The following is an 18,075-nucleotide window of genomic DNA, read 5'->3' as shown; positions in this document are numbered from 1 at the left end:
TCCCGTTGGCGCAAGCAGCGTGCCACGCCCCCTTTGCAGGTGTCGATAGTCTAGGATGAGCGGTATCTCCTATTCCTAAAGCAGCAGGGCCTGGCGATTATCATCTGTCAGGGTGCACCTGGCAGCCATCTCAGCTTTCCATCCAGGAGAACATGCTTCCTTTGTCTTCTCCAGCCTGAAGGGTTTAGATCACCTCTACCCACAAGTGCGACAACCGGTTCCGGCATGGGACCTTAACCTGGTCCTTTCCAGGCTCATGGGGCCCCCATTTGAGCCAATGGCCACCTGCTCACTTCTCTACTTTATCTTGGAAGACAGCTTTCCTTGTAGCCATCACTTTAGTGAGATGTGTATCTGAGATTAGAGCCCTCACATTGGAGCCACAATATACAATTTTCCACAAAGACAAGGTGCAGCTTTGCCCCAACTCTGCCTTTCTCCCCAAGGTGGTATCAGCTTTTCATGTGAACCAGGACATTTTCCTCCCAGTCTTTTATCCGAAGCCACAAGCTACGCGGCAGGATCAACGTATGCACTCTCTTGACCTTCGTAGAGTTCTCGCCTTCCATATAGAGCGTATGAAGCCATTCAGGAAGACGACCCAACTTTTTGTTGCAGTGGCCAACCGGATGAAAGGCCTACCAGTCTCCTCGCAATGCATCTCTTTGTGGATCATGGCCTGTATCTTGCTACGACTTAGCCGGTGTCCCGACCCCACTCCACGAGGGCTCAAGCCTCATTGGCCACTTTCCTGGCCCAGGTTCCAATACAGGAGATCTGTATAGCTGCCACTTGGTCATTAGTTCATACATTTGCTGCTCACTACATGTTAGTTCAGCAGTCTAGAGGTGATGCCACATTTAGTTCAGTGTTTCTGCACTCAGCAATGTCTCACTCCGACCCCACTGCCTAAGTAAGGCTTGGGAGTCACCTAATTGGAATCGATATGAGCAAGCACTTGAAGAAAAGATGGTTCCTCACCTTTGTAACTGTTCTTCGAGATGTGTTGCTCATATCCATTCCAAATCCGCCCTCCTTCCCCTCTGTCAGAGTAGCCGGCAAGAAGGAACTGAGGGGGCGCTGGGTCAGCTGGGATATATCCAGTGCCTTTAAGGCACCACTCCAGGGGGCTCCACAGCTAGCCCACCGGGTGTTAACAGGGTAAAAATTCTCCGATCTTGCACACAGCGCGTGCACACCTAATTGGAATGGATATGAGCAACACATCTCGAAGAACAACTGTTACAAAGGTGAGTAACCGTCTTTTTTTCTCCCTGGCTATGTGACCAGCCACCAAACCCTCTCAGCCTCTGTTTTACTCATTTACAAAATGGCTTAAACTTATTAAATTGGTGTCTGCAGCACTTTGGACTTTTGTGACAGGAGGAGATATATAAGTGCTTTGTTATAGTTGATCCCTCACCATTCTTAAGTACAGATCATAGGCCAGTGGAAACTCTTACAGGCCAGGCTCACAGACACCTTTTTGCTGGCATCCTAAAAGGTTGTGGTACTTCCGACAGTTACATGGTGTACAGTATGATTGACCATCTCGCACAAAGAAAAGCTTGTTTTATTTACAAACCGTTTTTGAATGTCTGTTCTTGCTAAGCACATTGTCTCCATTCCCCTTCCCCTTCCCCTAAATGTTCTCTCAAAATACTGTCTCTGTGTTGCTAATTTAACAAGTGGTTTGTTTTTTTCCTTTAGATCAACCACTCCTGAAAGAGAAGTTCCTGTAGTTTTCATCCATCCCTTAAACACTGGGTTATTCAGGATAAAAGTGCAAGGCGCTACTGGGAAATTCAACATGGTTATCCCCTTGGTAGATGGAATGATAGTTAGTAGGCGAGCTCTTGGTAAGTTCTGTTCTGTGAAAGGATATATATAGGAACTAGTAGAGCCTTTGCTACCTAACCGTTCAATGATTAGTCTGTATTAAAATATGAATTGGATCCTTCTGGTATGAGATACTTTTGACTCAGGAATAGCTGCTGAGTTTTCCTCCTGGCTCACAGTGGGTGGAGGCAGTCCTCCTGCAGAGGGAACAGTACATTTAAATTGACAAGCACTTTATCCATGCTTCCTGGTTTGGAAACTTTTTTGACACTTTGTTGTTTGCACTAACAGTGGTGTGACCGAGGCTAGGGGCGCAAACACTGAATAGAGAGAGGCAAGAAAGGGGGCGGGAGAAAGACAAGTGGATAAAGTTGTGGGGAAAAGATTTAAGTGGCTCTAATGTTGGTGACTCACTGAGGCCTGGTCTACACTACGCGTTTAAACCAAATTTAGCAGTGTTAAACCAAATTAACCCGGCACCCATCCACACAATGAAGCCCTTTATATCAATATAAAGGGCTCTTTAAACCGATTTCTGTACTCCTCCCCGACGAGGGGAGTGGCGCTGAAATTGGTATCGCTATGTCGAATTAGGGTTAGTATGGCTGCAATTCGACGGTATTGGCCTCCGGGCGGTATCCCACAGTGCACCATTGTGACCACTCTGGAAAGCAATCTGAACTCGGATGCACTGGCCAGGTAGACAGGAAAAGCCCCATGAACTTCTGAATTTCATTTCCTGTTGGCCCAGCGTGGAGCTCTGATCAGCACGGGTGGCCATGCAGTCCCGAATCCAAAAAGAGCTCCAGCATGGACCGTACAGGAGATACTGGATCTGATCGCTGTATGGGGAGACAAATCTGTTCTATCTGAGCTCCGTTACAGAAGACAAAATGATAAAGCATTTGAAAATATCTCCAGGCTATGATAGACAGAGGCCACAGCAGGGACTCAGCACAGTGCTGCGTGACAAGCGTAATGGAAAGCCGAAAAATCAAATGGACGCTCATGGCGGGAGGGAGGGGGTACTGAGGACTCCAGCTATCCCACAGTTACTGCAGTCTCCGAAAAGCATTTGCATTCTTGGCTGAGCTCCCAATGCCTGAAGGGTCAAAAACATTTTCCTGGGTGTTTCAGGGTGTATGTCATCAATTTACACCCTACCTCCCCCCCTCAAAAAGAAAAGGGGAAAAAATCGTGTCTCGCCTTTTTTCAATGTCAGTCTATCTGCTGCATGCTGCCGGTAGACGGGGTGCTGCAGCGCTGAACACCAACATCCCCTTTCTGGTGGCAGATGGTGCAAAATGACTGGTATCCATCGTCATCATCAGCCCATGAGTGCTCCTGGCTGGCCTCGGTAAGGTCGGGCGGGGTGCCTGGGTAAAAATGGGAATGACTCCCGGTCATTCCGGGCAGACGGTACAGAAGACTTGGTAACTGTCCTCATCATAGCAACTGGAGGCTGAGCTCCTCTCCCCCAAACCCTTTAATGTCCTCCCTGGACTATCATACCAGCTGGAGGCTGCCTCTCCCTCATTTTATCTCACTAAAAACTCAGTGTTTCTTATTCCTGCATTCTTTATTACTTCATCACACAAATGGGGGGACACTGCCACCGTAGCCCAGGAGGGTTGGGGGAGGAGGGAAGCAAGAGGTGGGGATTGTTGCAGGGACATCCCCTAGAATGGCATGCAGCTCATCATTTCTGCAGGATCTCTGGGGCCTGACCCGGAGCAGCTGTGCTCTCTGGTTCTCTAGTAACTTGCCCCATATTCTAGGCAGGACTGACTCTATTTTTAGAGAAAACATAAAGAAGGGAACAACCCGGGGAGTCATTCCCATTTTTGTCCATGCGCCCCCAGCCGACCTCAGCGAGGCCAGCCAGGAGCACCCATGACAGCAGCAGACAGTACAAAAGGATTGATAACTGTCATCGCCAATTTTCAAATGCAAACGGTGCAAAATGACTGATAACCATCATCTCATTGCCAATTTACAATGGCATACAGTGCAATAAGGATGGTAAACATCTCTGCTACCTTGCAAAAGCAAATGAATGCTGCTGTGTAACACTGCAGTACCGCGTCTGTCAGCAGCATCCTGTACACATATGGTGACAGTGACAAAAGGCAAAACAGGCTCCATGGTTGCCATGCTATGGTGTCTGCCAGGGCAATCCGGAGAAAAAAGACGTGAAATGATTGTCTGCCGTTGCTTTCATGGAGGAAGGATTGAGTGACGACATTTACCCAGAATCACCCGCGAAATGTTTTTGCCACATCATGCATTGGGATCTCAACCCAGAATTCCAATGGGTGGGGGAGACTGCGGGAACTATGGGATAGCTATGGGATAGCTACCCACAGTGCAACGCTCCGCAAATCGACGCTAGCCTCGGTACATGGACACACACTGCCGAATTAATGTGCTTAGTGTGGCCACGTGCACTTGACTTTATACAATCTGTTTTAAAAAAACGGTTTCTGTAAAATCGGAATAATCCTGTAGTGTAGACATACCCTGAGATCTAAGAATGTCTACACAGCCTGAAGCAGTGAGCCGCTTAGTCCAGGTCAAGAGATGTGGGTAACAAGGCTTGCGTTTGCACTCTAAAAATAGTTGTGTAGACAGTGCATTGAAGTTGCGGCTCACACTGTGAAACCAAATCCCTCTCTGGGCCCCAGAGCCCAAGATCCAGCCCAAGCCACAACTTCAAAGTGTTGCCTACACAGGTATTTTTAGAGTGCTAACATGAGCCCCGCTAGCCCGAGTCTCTTGACTCTGGGCTGGGAGGCTTGTTGCTGTGGGCTTTGTAGACATCCCCTGAGACAAAAATGTAGTCAGCTACCAAAGGATACATGTTAAATACTCCCTTGTTGAGTATTTTGTCGCGGTGTGTTCATCCCTTGTAGTCCAGCTCCAAGATACAGGGGAAAGTTATTGAGCTTCAGATACTAAAAAAAAAAATCCTCTTTCCCTCACATCCCAGTAAATATTGCCTTGTATTTCCAGAAACATCTAATACTTTTCTTTCCTGTCCTCATGGATGGATACATGGCCATGTCTTCGTAGATATCTGCCCTACTGGAACTTCTGTGAAAAGGAGGCAGGGAGTTCCATGCCACTGACTGTGTTTTCAAAAGAACACATTAAAGCACAGTTCTGCTCTGAAAATAATTTGGGACTCTAGTTTTTGTTGTTTTTCAGTTACTTCAGGTCTGATGTGTTCAGTTCACTGGTAACACAGGTTCTGTAGGCTAAATTAGGCCATTGGTGATACCTGTGCGATCCTATTGTCTTTCAGTGAGTCTGCACAGATGTAACTGATTGTAATTTACTAGACAAGTCTGTTGATGATGCCTAAAACAGGTTAGAATCAAGATCACTCTCCCAGAGAGAGCTATGCTGGCTTTGCCGTTGTAACAGAAGTATGGCAGAGTAAACCATACTTTGTCACTAAAGTTAGCAGATCTAGTTCTGTACACAGCCAGGGAGCAGAACAGCAAGAAGAAACTGTGTTTGCAGTGACTTCTTATGGCTGAACCCACACATGAACTTGCACTGGAGTAACAAAAGTGTTCATTAAAACACACACAGTTGTTCAGTACAAACTGGTGTGTGGGCTCTATTTCAGTGTAAAAGTGGCTAAAGTCTTATCAACTTGAGTTAACTCAACGGGAGCCCACACACAGATTTATCCTGGAATTAAATTAGTTTCAGGAAATGGACATAGCTGAATAGGTGCACGTTTGTGTGTACCCCCAGTCCTTAGAGTTGGAACACACTAGATGTTAAGGATCTGATTGTGCTTTGCTAAGTCTCCACTCAGACTGAAATGTGAAGGGTCCTTTAGGGAACCAGCTATGGCTCTTGGATTCTCTGCCAGGCCCAAGCTTAGCTGAGAGCACACTAGGGTGCTCTAATGTGTGCCAGATGGCAGCAATCCATAAGGACACCTGGCCAGCTAAGGATAGCTGGGGTAGGAAAGCACACCCAGCATGCTCCTCCCTGTGTTGGGGGCTGGAGGGAGGGTGGTGTGAGAGTTGGTTAGCCACTTCTCCTCCCACTAGGACTTCCCCATGTCAGGGGAATACTCAAGTAGAATAATCCAGTCAGTCCCTCCCTCTCTTGGTGCCTCTGGGGTAGGGTGGCCCAGAGAACTTGGCCTGAACAGAATTAAGTTTTATGCACTCTAGTACTTTCATTCTCTGCAATGCCATGCAAGAGAGGTGGGCAGGATTGCAGCTCCCCTTGACTCCCAAGTGGGCCAACAGGCTATAGAGGTGGTGCATTCAGCCCCTTGGGACTGGGATAGCGGGGCAGGCAGCATGTTCCCTCACTAGGGGTGGCTGAGACTCAGCTTACAAACTACTCTTTTGCTGGCCAATCAAGGAATAGCAGATGTGATCCTTCATCCAGGCCCTGCTTCGGCCAAACAAGGAGCCCAACAGGCAATCTCTAAAGCATTACATTGAAAATTTTGCTTTTAAAGTAACGCTTAATAACAAAGAGACCTCTCGGTGGTGGAAAGTTGTGATTCCTCACTAGCTACCCTTGAACAAGGGTCACTTACCCAGAGCAGTGACAACAGCTGCCATTGGGCTTTAGCTGGGACAGAGCCCAGATTGAAATGTCCGTCCTCTAGCTGGAAAAGCAGCGGAGGAGAAGTGGGATTGATTTTATTTAAACTTAGCACCACTTTTTTCTCTTTCAGGTTTCTTAGTGAGGCAAACAATAATAAATATTTGTCGGAGAAAGAGGTTGGAAAGTGATTCATACAACCCTCCACATGTCCGCCGAAAACAGAAGATAGCCGACATTGTCAATAAATACAGAAACAAGCAGCTGGAGCCAGAGTTTTATACCTCACTTTTCCAGGAGGTTGGGCTCAAGAACTGCAATCCCTAGACCAATATCCTTCCAGGACAATTAGATCAGAGCTTGGTGGCTACAGTAATCGAAACAGTTAGACAACCAAAAAAACCCAAACCACCCTGCAAAAAATCTCCCTCTTAGTCCTCCAGAGTAGAGAGAAATGACTCGGTGGATACCATGCAGGAGGAGTCAGGAATGAATAGGTTCTCAGCCTTCAATATCCTAGTAAGACCACATCTTTAAACACAACTCCATGTCCCCTGCACAAGAGGAGGCCAAAACTATCCTAATTTCACCATTTAAACATTTTCCCATTCTGTTAAAAAATATATATAGCAAGTATGTCTGAGAGAGGCTTGAATGCGGCTCTGACAGCTTCCTGAGTTCAAAGAAAATTGCAGGTGCCGGGCGTAGGTTCAGGAAATAACAGCTAGGGCTTCCTTCCTCACTGGTCCAGGAGATTTGGTTCAAGAACTAATCCTGAGACCAGTTCCTTACAAGACATGAAATCAAGAACATGGTAGCTGGAATATTAACTTACCTTGCCCACTCACCCACTGACAACCAACCACTGCATTCCACACCAGTCCTCCTGGCTACTCAAAACATCATCTGTTAGCACAACCTTCATTCTCACCTAATTACAGGAAGGAACAAATATCTCATTCAGCGAGAAGGATGCACTGAATAGAGACCTCCATTTCTGCATAGGGGGATGGAAAATGAAATACAGATTAACCTGGCTCCCACATCTGAATGAAAGGTGTCTAAGTGCACACATGCACAAAAGAAGAAAGGAACAGAGTCATCTTCCCTTCACACCTGCTGGGAAAGAGAGACTCCATCTCGGAGCATTAACCATCCACTGTAAGGAGTTAAATAGAAGTTCTTAAAAATACCTCCAAACTCAATAGAAGAGACTTCTCCGACCAAGGCCGTTCCACTCCTATAACAAACTGGAGGAGAAAAAAGTTAGGTCATGAAATCCATAGCTGAAGTGCTGTGATTCCATAGTTACCTCTCAATAAATCCCAGAATTACTGCTGGTGTTCGCATGACTGAGTTTTATGCATATTTACACTTATACCAGGTATACACAGAAAACCTGATTACCTTACTTTCAAGAATTTTTTTCTACTAGATAAGAGTTGTCTTGCAGTTGTGTATAAACAAAGCTAAGGCATTAAGGTCTGTTGCAAGATGTCACTTGGTTTTAATACTATTTGGTTTTATGCCACTATCTAAATAGCACATTATAATGGTTAAATTGCCTGCTTGCTTACCACCAGATCAAAAATGAGTGTCTCCAGAAAGACTGTTTAGAGAGCTGTATGCACGAGGACTGTTACAGGAGCCATGTTACTGAGTGTGGTCCAGAACATTTGCTTTACTTTCGCTGAAATGATTTGGGGGCTGGCCCATTAGAGAATGTTTAACTCTTTTTGATATTTGTGCAGGTGTCAGGCTGTTCCTCAAACTGTTAAACTATCCCCTAAAGAACAATACCCGTCAAATTCGCTTTCTTCTCCACTCTGGGATGATCCAAGCTACCACAGCCTGTTTGTAGTGACTATTGTGCAACTGGCTCATAATTCAACATAAAATACTATAAAGATACTGTGAGTTTAGTTTGTTCATCTCAAGTAATGGCTACTGTTTCTGAAAGTGGCTTCCTTTCCTAAGGACTGATGGAAGTGGCCAGTTACCCTTTACAGCAGGGAGAGCTGTTCATAAGCTCTAAACTCCTCTGTTCCCTCATTTTAGTGAGCACAGGTCAAAAGTTTTCTCCAGAGTGCCCCCCCTTTGTGTCATAAATTAACAATTAAATATAAATATTTTAGTCCCAAATAAAACAGGCCTGTAGCATGAAATGTGGATTTTGCATTCTGTGACTATTGATGCCTGTTCTGTCCTCTGCAAAGCTGCTGGGTTTCTATTTGAGCTCTCTTGCTCTTTAGGTAGAACTTTTCCCCCCTGCTGGGCTCATAGTGCCCAGCCCCCTTTCCAGGCATCTGCCTTTACATTAGGATACCAAAATTTGTTTTATGCAGTGCACAAACTCACACCGAGGGACATGTTGGGAGGCAAAAGTCAGATTGACACATACAGTATTGGAAATTCCAAAATCCACTGTAATATGATGCTGAAAAGTGTAATACAACGTTCAGAATTCCTCTTCACCACCACCCCCAAAAAATTCAATTTGCATTTGCAATGATGAATTATCACATGATGAATAGCTGAAGTTTGTCAGAGCACGGGGGTGATGTGTGGTCTCTTCTGATCAGCAGAAAGGATTGGTGTGAGGAGGAGGAGTTTGGCAGGTTTATTATAGTTTATTATGAAAAGACATTCAGGGACTTTTAATGCAAATTGCAATAAGTTTTGATATTTATTTAAATTTTATATTTTTGAAAGTTACTTTTTGCAACAGTTCTGACTTCCAAACAGGCTTAGTAAGGAAAGTATTTCATCACACAAGACTAATGTAAAAGAAGTGGTCTTCTGCAAAGAATAAATTGGAAAAAGTGCCCTAAAAATCCCCCTGAAAGGACTTTTGAGGATGTGACAAAGGGGAGGTGGGGGTTGGGTGATGGAGTGTGCTCCTTACAGGGGCCTAGAGCACTAGTTACTCAGCTCTGGGAATCTGGGTTCAAATTCAGGTGGATCACAAGTGAAAAATGAGACCACAAAGAAACACTGCGAATATTTGCATGATTGCTGGCCCTTGCTCATGCCATGCCCAGGGGTCAAATAGCAAGGGATTGCAGCAGGGTGGACGTGAAGTCCAGTGGCCGAGTTGTAGAGGGAAGCTTGTGGAGCATCTTGCCAGTGTTAGTTCAGTTCATGAGCACCAAATTTAACCACAATCTTTATGTACCTATTTGATCTATTATGACCGAACACATTTAGTCCACTGAATAAATGGCATGACCAGTGCATGTATACTGAAGTGGTGTAATGAACGTGTTGAGCAATCAAATGTCTGCACATTATCAATAACTTTTTAAAAAACAAACGACCATATTTGTTTGACCAATGTATGAATATTATAGATAAAGCCAATAGTTCACATATGGACTGCAATGGGCTGCAAAAGACAGCTGTCTGTTATTCAGGCCTGAAGAAAAGTGTCCAAAACATCAAGACGTGTATTGAGAGGGGCATGAGTATTTTTTTTTGATAAGTCCAAGATAGCCAAATAGTCCTCACATTTTATTTTCAGAAAGATTAAAAATCTGCTCTTGGGTGAAGACTATTTCTTGGTTTATTTCTGAGTCTCTGAGCTCAACTGAGACATGAGTTGTAAGTTTTTACTGTACAGGAAGGCACCCACCATGAGTGAACCCATATTGCTGCTGTATTTATCCAGAGCCTGGGGAATGGGGCTTTATACCTTGCTGACACAACCTTAATTTGGTTTTACAATTGGCTGTTTAACATGTTACCACATGACTGTTACTGCTTGGCCATTAATGGTTTTTCACTTGCCTGAAATAGTGAAAAGGGTGGAACTTCTGGAGAGAGACTGTCCAATATAAAACTATAGTGATTACACAAATACACGACGACGACTCAGTAGAGCCAGCATATCACCCTGAGTATTTACCCCAAATCATTAGACCACATAAGAGAGATTTGACTTGGTCATGCTTAAAGGAACACTGACAGATTAAAAATCCAGATTTCCTCACGTTTCTAACACCATAGATTAGTACAACTGAATATTAAAGCCCCCCACAATTTTCTTAACCCTTAAATGGCCTAGTTACTACTTGCATTTCATTCTTGGTAGAAAACATGTTGACTGTTTCACTTGCATATAGTTTATTTTCTGTCGAGTAACAGGCACCAGCATGGCACTACAATATTTGGGTTACAAACATTACACAGGTCTCTATTTAAATATTCCTTTTTTCCCTTTTTAGATCCTGAAAACATTCTGTTGGGGTCTGTAAAAAACATTTTTAACTGACAGTACCCTGTTTAATAAATTATTTCCGTAGAATTTGAGAAAAGGTAACATACTGTCATCTTGTTAGTATTTCTGCATTAGAGTTGCAATAATTTTAGGACCTTACGTCTCATTTAAAGAGTTACGAAGTATCTTTTTTTTTTAAGTACTTAAAAGGGTGTTACAAACTTACAGCAAATGAATGGGAAAACCCATGTCTGTGAAAGATTAGATACCTTTGTGGACAGCATCTTCAGAGAAATTATAGGAAGCAAAGCCAGTCATTTGTAGCCTAACATCAAATTGCTGGCTTCACAACAGGTAGCTGTGCATTTTTCTCATGCAGTGTTCTGAGTGTTTAGCCCAGAAGGATAGCAAAACTAAATGTGACTTTTAATGGTGAAAAAAAGTTAGATATGATTCAATGATCACACAGTTTAAGGGCTGATGTCTTTGAAGAAACCAAACGTATACTGTTTCCACATTGGGTTTTAGCAGGAGTGGTTTGAATTGCGATTGCCAGGTATCATGTGCTTAAAATCATGTACACTTTGTGTGAACTTCTGTATGTTGCCAAGATATGATCTTTTTGTTCCTATTGTATTTTTCTGTAAATATTCTTGGCGCTAAGTTGTAAAGTAAAGGCAAACTGTAAATATGAAGATGTGAACTATGTTCCCTTGTCTCTAGTACTTATCTCTTATTTGTTTAGGGAAGGCACAAAGGCTTGTATGTATTTAGGCCAATTCTTTGTCCAGAAGAAACACATCAGATATTGAATGTAACACAATTAGTCCAATAAATTTTAAAGAAATTCTTATCTAGTACCTGTGTGGTGGTCAATTTGTGAGCACGTTTTTGTCCAAGCCAACACATTCACCCAACATATTCTAATGGCTTTCCGTAGGGATGTCCACAGTCAGCATGGAGGTACTGAAATAGCTGCTCTGTAGCTTACCTCTGGTTACAGTGCACAGGCCTGGCTTTAAGCAAACCAAGATCCCTCAAGTCACAATCTAGGAAGGTAGTGCCTTACAATCACACAGTAATTTATCTTCACTACACCCCTGTTACTCATGGGGAACTGCAGTTCAGAAAGGCAAAGTGTCACATGGTGTCTTTGGCAGAGCCTGCAATTAACTCCAGATGCATTGACTTAACCACAGGACCAGCCTTGCTCTAACATAAGAACAAAACATAAGAACGGCCGTACCGGGTCAGACCAAAGGTCCATCTAGCCCAGTATCTGTCTACCGACAGTGGCCAATGCCTGGTGCCCCAGAGGGAGTTAACCTAACAGGCAATGATCAAGTGATCACTCTCCTGCCATCCATCTCTATCCTCTGACAGACAGAGGCTAGGGACACCATTCCTTATCCATCCTGGCTAATAGCCCTTTATGGACTTAACCACCATGAATTTATCCAGTTCTCTTTTAAATGCTGTTATAGTCCTAGCCTACACAACCTCCTCAGGCGAGGAGTCCCACAAGTTGACTGTGCGCTGCGTGAAGAACTTCCTTTTATTTGTTTTAAACCTGCTGCCCATTAATTTCACTTGGTGACCCCTAGTTCTTGTATTATGGGAATAAGTAAATAACTTTTCCTTATCCACTTTCTCCACATCACTCATGATTTTATATACCTCTATCGTATCCCCCCTTAGTCTCCTCTTTTCCAAGCTGAAGAGTCCTAGCCTCTTTAGTCTTTCCTCATATGAGACCTCTCCAAACCCCTAATCATTTTAGTTGCCCTTTTCTGAACCTTTTCTATTGCCAGTATATCTTTTCTGAGGTGAGGAGACCACATCTGTACACAGTATTCGAGATGTGGGAGTACCATCGATTTATATAAGGGCAATAATATATTCTCAGTCTTATTCTCTATCCCCTTTTTAATGATTCCTAACATCCTGTTTGCTTTTTTGACTGCCTTTGCACACTGTGTGGACATCTTCAGAGAACTATCCACGCTGACACCAAGATCTTTTTCCTGACTTCTTGTAGCTAAATTAGCCCCCATCATATTGTATGTATAGTTGAGGTTATTTTTTCCAATGTGCATTACTTTACATTTATCCACATTAAGTTTCATTTGCCATTTTGTTGCCCAATCACTTAGTTTTGTGAGATCTTTTAAGTTCTTCACAATCTGCTTAGCTATCTTGAGCAGTTTAGTATCATCTGCAAACTTTGCCACCTCACTGTTTACCCCTTTCTCCAGATCATTTACGAATAAATTGAATAGGATTGGTCCTAGGACTGACCCTTGGGGAACACCACTAGTTACCCCTCTCCATTCTGAGAATTTACCATTAATTCAATTAATTAATTTGTTCCCTATCTTTTAACCAGTTCTCAATCCATGAAAGGACCTTCCCTCTCATCCCATGACAGCTTAATTTAATGTGCCTCCCCAACAGCCAGGTGTGGCCCGGCCTCTAACCCCTATCTGACCATCACATCCCCCGCTTCTTGCCCCCTGACAGCCCCCGGACTCCTGCCCCATCCCTCCCCCTCCACTCTCTGTCCCCTGACTTCCCCCAGACCCTCCCTTTGGTGAGGGACCTTGTCAAAGGCTTTCTGGAAATCTAAGTATACCACGTCCACTAGATCCTCCTTGGCCACATGTTTGTTTGACCCCTTCAAAGAACTCTAATAGATTAGTAAGACATGATTTCCCTTTACAGAAACCATGTTGACTATTGCTCAACAGTTTGTTTTTCTATGTGTCTGACAATTTTATTCTTAACTATTGTTTTGACTAATTTGCCCGGTACCGACGTTAGACTTACCAGTCTGTAATTGCCGGGATCACCTCTAGAGCCCTTTTTAAATAGTGGCGGTACATTAGCTAACTTCCAGTCATTGGGTACTGAAGCCAATTTAAAGGACAGGTTACAAATCTTAGTTAATAGTTCTGCAACTTCACATTTGAGTTCTTTCAGAACTCTTGGGTGAATGCCATCTGGTCCCAGTGACTTGTTAATGTTGAGTTTATCAATTAATTCCAAAACCTCCTCTAGTGACACTTCAATCTGTGACAGTTCCTCAGATTTGTCACCTACAAAAGCCAGCTCAGGTTTGGGAATCTCCCTAACATCCTCAGCTGTGAAGACTGAAGCAAAGAATCCATTTAGTTTCTCCACAATGACTTTATCGTCTTTAAGCGCTCCTTTTGTATCTTGATCATCAAGGGGCCCCACTGGTTGTTTAGCAGGCTTCCTGCTTCTGATGTACTTAAACATTTTGTTATTACCTTTAGAGTTTTTGGCTAGCCAGTCTTCAAACTCCTCTTTGGCTTTTCTTATACTCTTGCACTTAATTTGGCAGTGTTTATGCTCCTTTCTGTTTGCCTCACTAGGATTTGACTTCTACTCTTTAAAGAGAGTCTTCTTATCTCTGTGTGTCATGAAGCCACAACCTAAAAAGCCTTGTCCCTAGAACCAGTTCAAGTCAGTCCAAGGGAAATACTGCCAGGTACTGCATTCCTGCTGAAATGTTGCCTGGTCATCATGACACTATTAGAGAGAAGTGGCAGTTCATTTGGTGTTCTGCCTTAGACACTGGACAGCAGATGGGTATTCAGTTCGAATCCTCTGTGCCTCAAATTTCTCTTGTGGATTCTTGTTTTGATTCATAGATTCCAAGGCCAGAAGGAACCGTTGTGATCATTTTGTCTGACCTGGAGAACTCAAGACAGAGAACTTCAAAATAATTACCAGAGCAGATCTTTAAGAGAAACATCCAATCTTCAATTTAAAAATGGTCACTGAGGGAAAATCCTCCACACCCCTTGGCAAATTGTTCCAGTGGTTAATTACTCTCCACTATTAAAAAAAATTACACCTTATTTCCAGTCTGAATTTGTCTAACTTCAGCTTCCAGCCACTGGATCATGTTACTCCTTTCTTTGTGAGACTGAAGAGCCCATTATCAAATATTTGTTCCCATTGTAGATATTTAGCCTGTAACCAAGTCACCCCTTAGCCTTCTCTTTAAGTTAAAAACTGAGCTCCTGGAGTCGATCACTGTAAGGCATATTTTCTAATCCTTTAATCATTTTTGTGGCTCTTTGAATTCTTTCCAATTTATCAACATCCTTCTTGAATTGTGGACACCAGAACTGGACACAGGATTGCAGCAGCAGTTTGCACCAGTGCCAAATACAGAGGTAAAATAACCGCTTTACTCTTACTTAAGATTCCCCTGATTATATGTCCCAGGATCGCATTAGCTCTCTTGGCCACAGTGTAATAGTGGGAGCATGCATTCAGCTGATTATCCACCATGACCCCCAAATCTTTTTCTGCATTGCTTCCCACAATGGAGTCCCCCATCCTGTGAACATGGCTGACGTTCTTTGTTCCAGATGTACACATTTACATTTAGCTATATTAGTAACACACATTGGTTGTTTGCACCCAGTTTACCAAGCAATCCAGATAATGCTGAATTAGTGAATTTTGTATCCAAACATTTGCAGAAAGGTAAATAATTAAGGGTTATTTGCTCCTCTCCAATTTTTTGGTTCATCTGTAAATTTTTTCAGTGATCATTTTATGTTTTCTTTCAGGTCACTAATAAAAATGTTAAATACCTTGGGGCCAAGAACTGATTCACTATGGGACCCCACTGCAAACACGTCTGCTTGAGGACGATTTCCCATTTATAATTACATTTTGAGGCCTATTTTTAATCTGTTTTAATGTGTACCATATTAATTTTTTATCATTCTAAGTTTTAATCAAAGGGTATGTCTACACTAGAAACAAGTCAACTTACAACCACTGCAGTAATTGGTTCATGTCCACACTACCCTCCTCCTCTTGGTGGTAAATGTCCTTATTAGGCTCTGAGCTTCACCTATAGCTCCCCACCAGCAACCTGGCTGTCCGTCACCCCTCCACACACACAGGCTCTCTGCTCCCCACTGCCAGGAGCCTGGGTGAGCTCCCAGCGAGGACCTCCATGCCCAGAGCCTGAGTGGCTCCTGGACTCCCTTCAGGCAGCTGGGAGCCTCTGAGTAGCCAATGGGCTCCCCACAGGGAGCATCAAGGCAGCATCTGGATGCCCCACAGGAGCAGGGAGCCCAGGATGCGGCTCACTGGGAGCAGGGAGCCAAGCTGGTATAGTCCAGCAGGGAGCCTGGGAAGCAGTGGGGCAGGGGAGTCGGGACCCAGGAGGCAGACTGGCTCCAAGTGGGGTGGGACTAGTCCAACTGGCAGCTGGGCTTTGGCTGGATCCCAGCCATGCAGGGGTCACAGCTCAGCTTTCTTGTCAATTTCACAGCTCCATGATAAGAATGACCACCAATAGCCAGTATTAGTGAGGCAGTGTGTACATGGACACTGCATTGCCGTAACTGCACCAACATAAGCCCTTCGGCTCTTGTGGAAGTGGAGTTTTGCTGGTGTACTAGGGTGGGAGGAAGGCTGCAGTGCAGGGGTGGGCCACATCGGGTTTCTGAAATTGTATGGAGGGCTGGTGGGGGGGGGCCATGTCCCCCCCACCTCCCCCTTCTTGCCCCCTGACAGCCCCCGGACTCCTGCCCCATCCTTTCCCCTCCACTCCCTGTCCCCTGACCACCCCCAGAACCTCCTGCCCCTGACTGTCCCCCACCATCCCATCCAACCCCCACTCCTTCGTGACTGCCCCCCCAGGACCCCCCGTTCTCCACCCTCTGACTGCCCCAACCCCTATCCACACCCCCACCCCGACCTCCCCTGCTCTCTAGCCAAACCACCCTCTCCACTGCTCCCTGCCCCCTTACTGTGCTGCCTGGAGCGCTGGTGGCTGGCAGAGCTAGAGCTGCACCGCCCAGAGCACCAGGACAGGCAGCCACACCACCTGGCTGGAGCCAGCCATGCCACCGCGCAGCACAGAGGACCGGGTCAGGCTGGCTCTTTAGCTGCGCCGCTGCCCAGAGCATTGTGCTGGTGGCGCAGTGAGCTGAGGCTGTGGGGGAGGGGAAAAAGCAGGAGAGGGGCCAGGGGCTCAGGGGCTGGGCAGGAGCGGCCTGCAGGCTATAGTTTGCCCACCTCGGCTGTAGTGTGTACACTGACATAATTAGGTCACCATAATGCCTTATTTCGACTCAATTCTGTAGCGTAGACCAAGCCAAAAATCTTGTGGTACCAAGTCAAAACCCTTACAGAAGTCGAAGTATATTACACCAATACTGTTAACTTCTCAACCAAACTTCTAATCCCTCACTCAAATCAAGTTAATTTAATAGGATCTATTTTCCATAAATCCATTTTGATTTGCATAATTATATGACCCTCCTTTAATTATTTATTAATTGAGTCCCATATCAATCGCTCGATTAGCTTGTCCAGGATCTATGGCAGGCTGACAGGGCTATATTACCTGGGTCATCCTGTTTACCTTTTTAAAAACTGGCCCAATATTAACTTTCTGCCAGTCTTCCAGAACTTCCCCAGTGCTCCAAGACTTAGATAGGAAAGAAGGGGTAAAAATGGTCTGTTTTCAAAATGGCAAGAGGTAACTAACTGTGGGGTTCCCCCAAGGATCTGTACCAGGACTAGTGCTGTTCAACATGGGCATTACTGATCTGGAAAAAGAGGTGAACAGTGAAGTGTTAAAAGTTTACAGATGATACACAATTATTCAAGAGAGTTAAGTTCAAAGCTGACCGTAAAGACTTATAGGATGATCTCACAAAACTGGTGTGGGCAACAAAATGGCAGATGAACTCCCCCGGGTCACTCTCTACAGCCTCCACCACCATCTTTGGGGGCCGTCTTTCCTGGTTTGCCCACCAATGGGGCCAGATCGCTGGAGATCATACAATGCAGTTACTAGAGAGAGTTCCTCATCTTCCCTTCCCCCTGGAGCCCCTCCTGGGAGCCTCACTCATTATGCCTTCCTTCAAAATGAGGTGGATGCCCTTCTCATGAAGGGTGCAATAGAACCTGTGCCCTCCCACTTTGCCAGCAAGGGCTTCTACTCCCTGTACTTTCTCATCCCAAAGAAAGGCGAGGGCCTTCACCCTATCTATCTTCAGGCTCTACTTACTCAACACTTTCATCAGAAAAACTAAGTTCCAAATGCTGAGGCTCACCTCCATCATTCCCTCCCTCCTCCAGGAGGTGCGGTTTGCAGCCCTCAACGTGAAAGACATGAAGTTCCATACTGATGTCAGCCCAGCCCACCACAAATTCCACTCTTTGTGCATGGGCAACATCCATTATCAATTCAGGGTGTTCCCCGTCAGCATCACCACAGCCCTGGGTCTTCACCAAGGTCTCTGTGGTCATTACAGCCCACCGTCACTGCCTAAGGCACTTTGTGTTCTTGTACCTGGATGACTGGCTGCTGGTGGCATCATGCCTTGCTGAGATAATGGCGGCTGTCACCACCCTCTACTCGTTCCTTGCCTCAC

General features: G+C 44.8%; 1 protein-coding gene across 1 annotated transcript in view; it reads left to right on the top strand.

The window, feature by feature from the left end:
• RALGAPB (Ral GTPase activating protein non-catalytic beta subunit) overlaps positions 1 to 11,493 on the top strand; it is a 133,411-nt gene extending 121,918 nt beyond the window's left edge. The window contains 2 exon segments of the mRNA XM_030532769.1: positions 1,711 to 1,859; positions 6,554 to 11,493. Of these exon segments, the coding sequence (XP_030388629.1) occupies positions 1,711 to 1,859; positions 6,554 to 6,747 (343 nt within the window). The 3' untranslated portion in view covers positions 6,748 to 11,493.
• Positions 11,494 to 18,075: the final 6,582 nt, after the last annotated feature.

Source organism: Gopherus evgoodei, chromosome 14 (genome assembly GCF_007399415.2).
Source record: "Gopherus evgoodei ecotype Sinaloan lineage chromosome 14, rGopEvg1_v1.p, whole genome shotgun sequence".
Taxonomy (NCBI): domain Eukaryota; kingdom Metazoa; phylum Chordata; order Testudines; family Testudinidae; genus Gopherus; species Gopherus evgoodei.
The sequence above is the reverse complement of the archived record's forward strand: the minus strand, read 5'-3'. Positions and strand labels throughout refer to the sequence as shown.